Below are 11,795 nucleotides of genomic sequence, written 5' to 3'. Positions count from 1 at the left end.
TATGTTTATACAGTCTGAAATGGAACCTACATCTTGAAGGAACAACTTCATCTGTAGGATGCCTTAAGACCTGTGCAACAATTGTGGATTAAAAGGTGATTTGGTGGGAGGGGGGGGGGGGGGGGGGGGGCAGGGGAGAAAACTAAGCTGTGGTCCTCTTAAGTGTGGTTATTTATTGATTGTCCAGGAGCAAATAACATGTGATATTCTACTTTAGCCACAAGAGGGCAGCAGCATTAAGGCAGAGATCCGTCGACTGAAGAGTCCTTCCTTGCTTGCTGTAACATCCCCTTTGCGATGGTGCCACCCAGTGGTGATATCTAGCATAGTATTAGCCAAATGGTTTGCTCTCGGGCAATAATTGGGTTCAAGCACCCATTTTCATGAGTAGTAGATCATATGCATCAGCTTCAATTAAAGTAGCTTGGTTGGCAATTAGCTAATTACTTTGATTACCACAAGTAATTTACCTTAAAAAACTGTGATATAGAGGAATAGATTAATTGAAGGGGCTTGCTTGCTGAGAGAAGTATAATGTTTCTCTCTTGCTTGCTATTGATTTCAGTCATTGTGACACTGTTGGAGCAGACTAATATGTTCAGAACATTACACATAAACCAGCACTTGCTATCTTTATTAGCTACATGTTTAGCCAAGGTATTACACTCCTTATATAATAGGCCTATGTTCAAAGGCTGATGCAGGGATGTGATTAGACATAGAACATCAGGAAAAATAGGATACAGGTTTGGGAATAAGTCAATTTCAATCTTGGAGGATAATGTCATGATCAGAAAAGCTAGAATTTCTAATAAATCAGGAAAATCCCTGCGACAGGCTATGGCTATAGTATGTTGAACTCTAGGATCCAACAGTTTGTGGCACTGTCCTTCACCTCCAATAGCTGTCAATACCTGAGTCCCACTCCTTAACAGATAATCTCTCTGCTTTTAGCTCGAGTAGCTTCTTCTACCTTCGTCACTCCCTTAACGGCCCTTAAGCCCTACCCTTGGAACATCGTCTCTGCAGCAAGGGAGAGAAATGCCGCACTGGGGCAAATGTCAGGGATGTCCCCTCCGCCCATTCTGTTTCACTCAAAAACGGATTTAAAAACGCACTGTTTTCTCTTTATACATCTCTTGCTCTGCCTCCTCTCTCCCACTCTTTCTTTCCTTTTCCATGTCTCTTTCACCCTGTGCTTACTCCCTCTCCAGTAGTCTATTGATTTGGTCGCCTAAACAAACATGACTAATAATCTCTCAGGTTTGAGCTCTATTTTCCCCACCTATCTTGTTCAGTAGCTAAACGCCATTTTGTAATGCATATATCCTCCTGAGGCTTCCCTTTATGTCCTGGGAGATTAGAGGTTGATTTAACCGTTCAGACGCTACAGACATTTTTGTGAGAAGACCGATTTTCGGGATGTCTCCTGGTCTGACAAACCCTACGGTAGCTCTGCTACCTTCCACCACAGATGAGGAAGGCTCCCGTTGGTGGATGCGGTGGATTGCACATTTTTTGATTTTTGCAGCCCATGCAAAAAACTGATATATCTAGCTTAAACAAACAGATTTTGATGGGGATTTTTGTATTATGCTAATTTAAATGTCCGCTGGGGGCAGACATCGACTCTAGGGGTTTTTAAGTATGCTGGGGTAAGGCTGATTATCATCTTATCAGCTAAGAGTAGCACGCTGAAATCTGCCTGCTTGTGATCTCTACCTAATGGGATTAATGCAGTCAATATTTTTGGGTTTCACTCAAGACTGCTGCAGTGCTTTCCCCCGGGTTATATATGTAACATGTAGGGGCTACAGATGGACATTGTGGGACTTTGAATCTCTTAGAACAAGGGGATCTTTTGTCCAAGTTCACGAGGGGTAGCGCTTAAATCTTATGTTCAGCTGTTTGATTCCCAATGCAGCACTTTGAGCGAAATGAATGATAAGTGCTGTCACACAAGAACACACAAGTACAATAGTGAAGTACCACAGGAAGTCGTAAAAAAAACACAAGCTGTAAAAGACATCTCTTTTTTTATTCAAATCATTCAAGATTCAAGCGAGTCCCTGGTAAATGTCTGACAGTCCTACAGTAGCATATGTAATGTTTTCATCTCATATTATATTTACAAGTATATTTATCATATTTATATTCACAGTATAATTTACATATTTACTGTAAAAACATAACACTGGTCAAGATCTAGAAAGTTTGTCATTTTAAAGTTATATGAAATAAGTCTTGAGACAAGACAGAAGGGAACTGTGATTATTTTTTGGTTCAAAGTTTCCAAAGCTAGCTAGCTAGATTTATTTGTCGAACGTCAGACAAATCTCATCAATGGAAGCAATTTTCCAGTTAAAGTTGCGCACACATATCTCAGGGAACATTATGGAGGGGCTGAATAGATATTCCTTGTACAAGAACACATTGTCGGCCTAGCCCAACTCCTCTCAATGTTCCACTTTCGAATATAGTGTCCAACTGGCTTTTCTCTAAATTCCTCTCTCCTGACAAACCGGGGCATAGAACCTTCCCAACCACAAGAGTTGAGCATTCATCCAGTCCTGACTAGCACCTAATCTGTGGATTTCTCCCCTCTCAGTGCATAGATATACATATTTTTATTCATATACAACCCATTTTGAAAATAAATAAGGATGCTGGACTGTAAAGTCCACCTTCTTGGAAATCTAGTGATTGACTTCACTGGGTTTAAAGGTGAAGAGTCACTGTAGGTAAGTAAACATTACCTCTGCCACATTTCATTTGAAATAACTTCTGTTGGTAGAAATGATTATTTATTTGCTTTTGATTTCTTCCTGGTGAAGGTGATGTGTCCATAGAGACATTGACAAAAAAATATATCACTTCTGCCTTTAGAGAGGCAAAAGGAATGTAGCGGGAAAAAAACGTGGCTGTATCAAATTCAATTAATGCATCGTAATCAAGAACGAGATCCCAACCATATTCCTTGCCTAGGTTTGAGGGCTAGCATTGCAGTCTACATATGCAAATACTTCTGGTGCAGGCTCTATGTAACGAGAGGCCTGTATTTATCCATGAATCATATCATGTTTTTGTATCCACAATATGAATTTGTTATATTTAACTTTTAGCGACCCCTGTTGGCCAGGAGGGTACTACTACATCATGTGAAACATCTGGGAGTAGATGCAATCTGAAGAGACAATACTATTCTTGGTAAAGCCTCCTTTTACCCTCCTATTTGCTCTGCAGCTCAGGGAACATTTGGCTACTAAAATCAATTGTAACCAACCAGTTCCAGGGAAGAATACCTCATCTCTCTCTCTCCTGCTCTCCTCCCTTGTATAATTATTTTGGTGTGTAATTTTTTGTAGTTGTAATTTTAGTGAATCAGTTTATGTGTTGGTGCCATATACTGGTGTATATATGTGCCAATTTTGGTTGCTCACAGCAGCGTGCATGTGCCAGACTTTCCCTCGTCGTCACCCCCCCCAGCAGACTCTTTCCTGTTGGGGTCGTTGAGCTCGTCAAACAGTCCCGTTTCGATCATCTCCTGTTGCCATGGAATGGCCACGGCTCCCGTGCCAATCTCCTTGAAGAACTTCTCATCGTTGGCATCGAACACAATGCCCTTGATCTCAGAGAACTCAGCAATGTCGCCAGTGTCCTTGGCGTAGACCACGTTGGGCTTGGGCACCCAAGGGGGGTCGATCAAACCAGCCTCCAGACGAGGGAAGTTGATGGCCTTGAACCACTCATGTTTTCGGGGGTCCTCGCCTCCTCCCCTGTGGAGGAGAGAATTTTGACATTTCCGCATGAGGATCATACTGGCAGGTGGAGACTAACTAGGCTTACTACATAGTTGACTAGTTGTTTGCAGAGTGCATTGGATAGTCTCTATACTGCCTTGATCAATTGTAATGTAGGTAGTTGACTGACAACTGAGTTGAAAATCTATGTTGTATCAACATGCTAGCATGTTAGCCATCAACAGGGTTGGGATCAATTCCATATCAATTCCTGTCAATTCAGGAAGTACACTGAAATTCCAATTCCAATTATCTGCAATGCTTTTCAATAAGGAACATTTGGAACTGGAAATTGACTGGAATTGAAAAGGAATTGACCACAACCCTTGCCATCAAGCTAGCCAGCTAGCCAAAATGCTATTTTGCCAGCAATGGTGAGCTACCTGACTTGATTGGGCTGTTTCTTCATAAATGACAACATCAGTAGAAAATAGAGAATTGTTATTATTGCAAATATTAGTCGTAGCCTGGACGGACCGATGCTCTTACTTGCAGCCCAGGCGTTCATCAGTCTTCTTCTTAAGGAACTCCTGGATGATGGCCTTGGTGGGCGCGTCGAAGTTCTTGTGCTCCCACGGGGGTTCATCGTTGATGATGCGACGCTGCACCTCCTCCTTCTCCACCTTCTGCTTCCCGGATTCGGGACCCTTGAATGGGGTGTAGGCAGCCACCATCTCGTAGATGCTGCACCCCAGTGCCCACCAGTCCACTGACGTCCTGTAGGGAACATCCTGTAGGATCTCAGGGGCCATGTACGCTCCGGTTCCAGCCTGGGACGGGGTAGGGGATGTAGGAGAGAGAATCAAGGAGAAGGGGAGAAAGATGAAGGAGACAATAAGAGGATAATTCATCATCGTACGGTATGATTGAAATATCCGTTTTAGTTTTAGTTTGGCACATTTTCTACACACACACACACACATCTATATGGATAACAATGCACAATCATAGCATTACAAATGTGAGGAGTAATACATCCTGTTGAGAATGATGAGACCAGTGGTCTTGTACTGTAGAGAAGGGATCATCAACTAGATTCAGCCGCGGGCCGATTTTTTCTTGAGCGGCTGGTCGGGGGGCAACAATCCAGATATAATATTTGACTAAAACAAAATAATTTCAAACCTTGCTTACATTTGTATATGATCACATGTATCTCTCTATTAACATCAATTGGAGCTGATTTCCTGGTGTTTTTACAGTCTTTTATGGCCAACAATGAAAATAAAATACAAATGATTTATTTATTTTTGCTTCGAAAACTTGGGGGGGGGGGGGGGGGGGGGGGTCAAATAAAACCACCCGTGGGCCAAATTCGGCCTGTGGGCCACCAGTTGGGGAACCCTGCTGTAGAGGATGATACCTTCAAAGTGTGCTTGCTACCACAGCCCTATAAATGTAATCTTTAGCATGATTTCAAGGGCTTTTCACCTTGGCTGACTGGTATCAGGTGTCTATTAGCTTTTATTCTACATGAGCTTAAACAGGCCTGCTTGCCAGGTTTCTCCTTGTACACTTATCTAAGAGGAATGGACTTGCCACTCCCATCCTTCAGTTGACTATTGACCCTGGGCTTAAATGCTAAGCACGTTGAAAGCACCTCTCCAAAACATGGATTGCATTGGATTTTTCATTTCATTGGCAGATCATTGGAGCTGTCTTCCACATGGACAGCACGTGTGACACGATGAGGACTTAAATTGATTCAAGGACAGCTATGGAATACTCCTGTGATTGGTCAAATCAAAGCCCTCCAAACACCTGATTGGTCCAGCCTTGACGCAGTGTGGACATTGGCCAAACAGCTGGGGAAAACGTTGTCCTCTAATTACTTGACCAAGGGCAATGGACAAGGGAGAGGTCACCTTGCTTACTCCATTGAGTACTTAGGGTACTCTGCATGATCTTTTAAACTTTTAATAGTAAAATGTAAGTCTTAATCACTTTAAAACAGCCCAACAATGTGGATATTTATGCTTTTACATGAGACTTAATATGCATACAGTTAAGGAGAATGCATATGTCCATAATATGTCCTCAAGTGTTAGCTAAACTCAATTGAACCTAAACCCCACAGGCAAAATTATTTTATTGGGCTCACTAATACACTGCATAGTCAAGAAATGACACTGCTAAATATACATTCATTAATACACACAAACTGTACGTATGGTTTACCTGATTTTGCCAGTCTGATCAGGGAACAGATTTGTGTAATGCCTGCTAAGTAAGAGGCTTAGAAGGCCAAAGCCAGCCAAACCTCTGGGGGGTTAGCCACAGCTCTCTGGTCTGCAAAAGGAGGACCAGAGAAGAGCACTGGATAATGAGCTTACTGGGCTTCTATAGAGCCTGCAACTTACTCTTTGCCACAATGAGTGAGACTCACTATCGGCCTGCAGAGATGACCCAATCTGTAAAACTCTATGACTAATCATTTTACAGGAAAGTTAATGGTAGTCTGGTTCACATGATTGATACACGTACACACAGCATCTTAGGAACTAGCACAGGCAAAAGTCTTCCAAATATGCATCTTTCATCAAGTATCAGTTAAACTCCCAGGTAACAACACAATTCTAACAATTAACATAATTAGCCTTGTCTACTCTGAGTAAAATGGTTGACTTAACCAAAAGAGTTGCTTCTAAACTATCTGTTTTTGTTGTTCTTTGACTTGCAAACGCCTGTGCTGTGTCTTTGATTGGTTAGGTTGTTTTTGGTTGGCCCAATTTTTTCATCCAGGCACCCTACATAGAGCCCTTTGACCATTCTACATTCTCAAAAGGCTACATAAATCTTTCTTATCTTTAATTTTTTAATTTTTATTTTTAAAGCACAAAGGTGCTATAGATAAGTTTAGGCAGTATCCAAAGAGTTGAGGGGCTGGACAGCATGTACAGACATGTACACAAACAATCCCAGAATCTTTTCACTGTAGAGTTCAGGTGGTTGCAAGAGGACACCCCTTGACACACTCCCCACCCAACCCAACCAAACCCCCAACTCTACTTTCAACGCAGTCACTCAGCCCCCAAAATGTTCATCCTATAACTGTCTGGGCTATAATAACCACTAAGGATCAAGTTGATTATATAATGAAAGTAGAGTCTCCTCTTCGACAGATCCTGAATGATCAAGTAATCAGAGACAGAGAGAGGGTCCAGAGAGTATATAAATGGGGTCAAAAGTTACCAACCCTAACCCTGGCAGGACTCCATTTCCAGGGAAAACAACTTTAGCCCCATCATCTAATAGCTCATCCTAGGCAGGGAGAAAAATGGGCAAAGATTCCAGCCATCCAAGTCATAGACTGTTCTCTCTGCTACCGCACGGCAAGCGGTACCGATGCACCAAGTCTGGAACCAACAGGACCCTGAACAGCTTCTACCCCTAAGCCATAAAGACTGCTAAATAGTTAACCAAATACACTATATATACAAAAGTATGTGGACACACCTTCAAATGAGTGGATTCGGCTATTTCAGCCACACCCGTTGCTGACAGGTAAATAAAATCGAGCACACCGCCATGCAATCTCCATAGACAAACGTTAGCAGTAGATTGGCCTTACTGAAGAGCTCAGTGACTTTCAACGTGTCACCATCATAGGATGGCACCTTTCCAACAAGTCAGTTCGTCAAATTTCTGCCCTGCTAGAGCTGCCCAGGTTAACTGTAAGTGCTGTTACTGTGAAGTGGAAACGTCTAGGAGCAACAACGGCTCAGCCGCGAAGTGGTAGGCCACACAAGCTCACAGAACGGGACCGCCGAGTGCTGAAGCACATAGCGCGTAAAAATTGTCGGTCCTCGGTTGCAACACTACCGAGTTCCAAACTGCCTCTGGAAGCAACGTCAGCACAAGAACTGTTCGTCGGGAGCGTCATGAAATGGGTTTCCATGGCCGACCAGCCGCACACAAGCCTAAGATCACCATGTGCAATGCCAAGCGTCGGCTTGAGTGCTGTAATACTCGCCGCCATTGGACTCTGGAGTGACGAATCTGGGTTTGGCGGATGCCAGGAGAACGCTACCTGCCCCAATGCATAGTGCCAACTGTAAAGTTTGGTTGAGGTGGAATAATGGTCTGCGGCTGTTTTTCATGGTTCGGACTAGGCCCCTTAGTTCCAGTGAAGGGAAATCTTAACGCAACAGCATACAATGACATTCTAGATGATTTTGTGCTTCCAACTTTGTGGCAACAGTTTGGGGAAGGCCTTTTCCTGTTTCATCATGACAATGCCCCTGTGCACAAAGCGAGGTCCATACAGAAATGGTTTGTCAACATCGGTGTAGAAGAACTTGACTGGCCTTCACAGAGCCCTGACCTCAACCCCATCGAACACCTTTGGGTTGATTTGGAACGCCGACTTTGAGCCAAGCCTAATCGCCCAACATCAGTGCCCGACCTCACTAATGCTTTTGTGGCTGAATGGACGCAAGTCCCCGCAGCAATGTTCCAACATCTAGTGGAAAGTCTTCTCAGAAGAGTGGAGGCTGTTATAGCAGGAAAAGGGGGACCAAATCCATATTAATGCCCATGATTTTGGAATGAGATGTTTGACGAGCAGTTGTGCACATACTTTTGGTCATGTAGTGTAGCTACCCAGACTATCTGCATATACCTTTATAACTATTTTCACATATGCTGCTGCTACTGTTTATTATCTATCCTGTTGCCTAGTCACTTTACCCCTTCCTATACACTGAGTGTACAAAACATTAAGGACACCTTCCTAAAATTGAGTTGCACCCCCCCCCCCCCCAACACCTTTTTGCCCTCAGAACAGCTTCCATTCGTCGAGGCATATACTCTACAAGGTGTTGAAAGCATTCCACAGGTATGCAGGCCCATGTTGACTCCAATGCTTCCCACAGTTGTGTCTAGTTGGTTGGTTGTCCTTTAGGTGGTGGACCATTCTTGATACACACAGGAAAATGTTGAGCATAATCCATGTCTCAAATGTCTCAAGGCTTAAAAATCCTTCTTTAACTTGTCTCCTCCCCTTCATCCACACTGATTGACGTGGATTTAACAAGTGACACCAATAAGGGATCATAGCTTTCACCTGGATTCACCTGGTCAGTCTGTCATGGAAAGAGCAGGTGTCCTTAATGTTTTGTACACTCACTGTATGTACATATCTACCTCAATTACCTCGTATCCATGCACATCGACTCGGTACTGGTACCCTGTATATAAGTATTATTTGCTCATTGTGTATTTATTCCCCATGATATAATTTGTTTCTATAATTGTTCTATTTTTCTCTCTGCATTGTTTGGGAAGGACTCGTCAGTAAGCATTTCACTGTTAGTCTACACCTGTTGTTTACGAAGCATGCGAGAAATACAATTTGATTTGATTTGACAATACCATGGTCTAATCATAAACTCACCCACTCCCTCCCATATTAATTGACTGCTCATCCTTTTAGTGAGACATAGCATGTCGCTTCTGCTCAGATATAAACACTCCAGCCTGACTTTTAACCTCAAGCTGTTGCTGTCAGTAACACATCATTGACAATTCATCAGAAGGCCCTTGCAAATGCCACAGACACTTTTAACCATTCAAATTGTCACACTATGTTGAAAAGGTCAATTCTGCAAGCTTGCTATCAGATCGCAATCATAAAGGAACCTTTCAGGTCATCAACTCTCTGTCTTATTGCCTTCATTGTCATGACATTCTCATCATCTCTTCATACTCATTCTCCACCATCCCTACTGCTACCGACTTTTGATAGTTTCCCATTGTCACAGTCAACTACAAGTTCTTGAAAATCCAACTTCAACAGGCTTACCTTCTGGGAGATGGTCTTTCCAGCGGGCAGCTCCACGGCCAGACCCAGATCAGAGAGTCGGCACTGGCCAAAGCTGTCCAGCAGCACGTTCTCTGGCTTCATATCACGGTATATGATATCCATTTCATGCAGATGAAGGATGCCTGTGCAGATCTGCGCTGTGTAGTAGATGATGCGTGGCATCTCGATACCCTTGGTCTTCTCACTGACGTAATAGATGTGGTACCTGAGGTCACCGCCATTCATCAGGGTCATGACAAGGCACAGATGGGTCTTGTTGTCGTAGGCGTAGGCCAGGTTGACAAGGAACAGGCTGTTGACCTTTTCCAGGATCTGCTTCTCCAGTAGGGCCATCTTCTCCCCATGTTTCTTCTTCAGGCGTTTCTTGCACAGCTTCTTGGAGGCGTACATCTGGCCTGTGTTTTTCACCTGTACGGCACATACCTGGACAGAGGGAGGCCATGGGTTAGGAGGACTCCTGAATACCTCAGCAAAGTTCCCTAAGGGTTGTATAAATGCCACCTCATGACACTAAGCTTTGATACTGCCCCAGTGCTCTAACAGGGAGACATTTGGTTTTTAGACAATTCTCATCTTTCGGAACAACTCGATAATGATACAAGCTTGAAAGTATGCATAGAGGAGTAAGGTGGGATGAAACTGATTAAGAGCTAAGAACTGTGGGTCAACTTTTAGAGAGATAGATTAGTTCTTTGCAAAGACTAACTGAGGTGTATTTTGTACTAATAGACACTGTGCATCAGTGAAACCATGGGAAAGACTACATAGGATTAATTCTTTATTTTGTGCCTAGCTATTTTGTGCATTGTCCTGTGATCACAAAGGTTTTACATATTCATTAAATAGATAATATTGCCGATACATATTACTGACACGTAGTCATTTTGCACATGTTGCCAAGACATCTTGCTGCTGTATTGGTTGCATGCTTACCTCTCCGAAACCTCCCTTGCCCAGAGTTCTGAACTCATAGAAGGTTTTATCACTGATGGGCTGCTTCTCGTACTCCTTCCACTGCAGAAATTTGTCAAAGAAGGGGCTAGTTTGGTAATCCGTGAACGGTTTGCCTTTCAGAAACTCCCGTGTGGCTTCCTTCACCTTAACATTCATCACTTCATCAAAGTCCTTGTCCGTCACTGCCTTGCACTTGTCGGCTACCTCCCCAGTGAGGTATGTCAGGAAGTTCTTGGAGGCGGCGTTGCAGAACTTGTTCATCATGTTCGTCCTCTGCTTGTCCTTGTCAGCGCCTTCCGCCAGATCCCAGTCATTCAGCTCGTCCAGGTACTCAGCGGCATTGATGTACTCTGGGGTAGAAGTCAGGAACTGCCGGAAGAACTTCTTGCCGATCGGCTGCCTCTCGCAAAGCGACTCAAAGTTGTTATCCACAGTTTCCCGGATGGCGGTACACTGCTCGGGCTTGGGTAATGATAGACTTCGGCGACGCTTCTTCATCTCCTTGTCGTCGCCACCCTGGGCTTTCAGGTAGGCCGTGTTGGCCACCAGGTTATCCAATCCCCCCATGTCACACATCTTGGCGGCTTCGTCTGATCTGTCCCCCCTACGCGACTGGGTTCTTCAGCGGTTCCCTTGCTCGGTGCAGTGTATTTCTGAGTGTGCGTGTCGGTGTGAGTGTGCGACTCGCTCCAAAGCCAGGGTGTGATGAGCGACTACACCACACGTACCCGCAGACCAAAGACACACTGACACACCCAGTAATTACTCATTCAGAATTAAATACCTGGGAGGGATTTTGGCTTAAGGATCTTTGTGTGGTCTATTTGCAGATGCTGTTCACGGAAAGGGAATCGTAAGAAGGTTCTCTCCTAAGAGGCTTTATGGCTCTCTATATTTGGCCTGGTGTCGACCTGTGACTTTCGGGGGCCCATTGAGTTCTGTTGACTAAACAGACGAGATGATGAGAAGAAAGAAGAGAAGAGCATCTGTCTGCATACACTCATACATACACTCATACATACACTCATACACACACTCATACATACACTCATACATACACTCATACACACACTCATACATACACTCATACACTCATACATTCATACACTCATACACACACTCATACATACACTCATGCACACACTCATACATACACTCATACACACACTCATACATACACTCACACATACACTCATACACACACTCATGCACACACG

General features: G+C 43.7%; 1 protein-coding gene across 1 annotated transcript; it reads right to left on the bottom strand.

Moving 5' to 3' along the window:
* Nucleotides 1–3,436: 3,436 nt before the first annotated feature.
* Nucleotides 3,437–11,154, bottom strand: LOC311150579 (rhodopsin kinase grk7a-like; the record flags this gene model as incomplete). Its single annotated transcript, XM_084188059.1, has 4 exons — nt 3,437–3,776; nt 4,290–4,570; nt 9,604–10,047; nt 10,558–11,154. The coding sequence occupies 4 exons, from the start codon at nt 11,152–11,154 to the stop codon at nt 3,437–3,439; spliced, it is 1,662 nt and encodes a 553-aa protein (XP_084044185.1).
* Nucleotides 11,155–11,795: the final 641 nt, after the last annotated feature.

This window comes from Coregonus lavaretus (genome assembly GCF_964263955.1).
Source record: "Coregonus lavaretus genome assembly, chromosome: 23".
In the NCBI taxonomy this organism is placed as follows: domain Eukaryota; kingdom Metazoa; phylum Chordata; class Actinopteri; order Salmoniformes; family Salmonidae; genus Coregonus; species Coregonus lavaretus.
The sequence above is the reverse complement of the archived record's forward strand: the minus strand, read 5'-3'. Positions and strand labels throughout refer to the sequence as shown.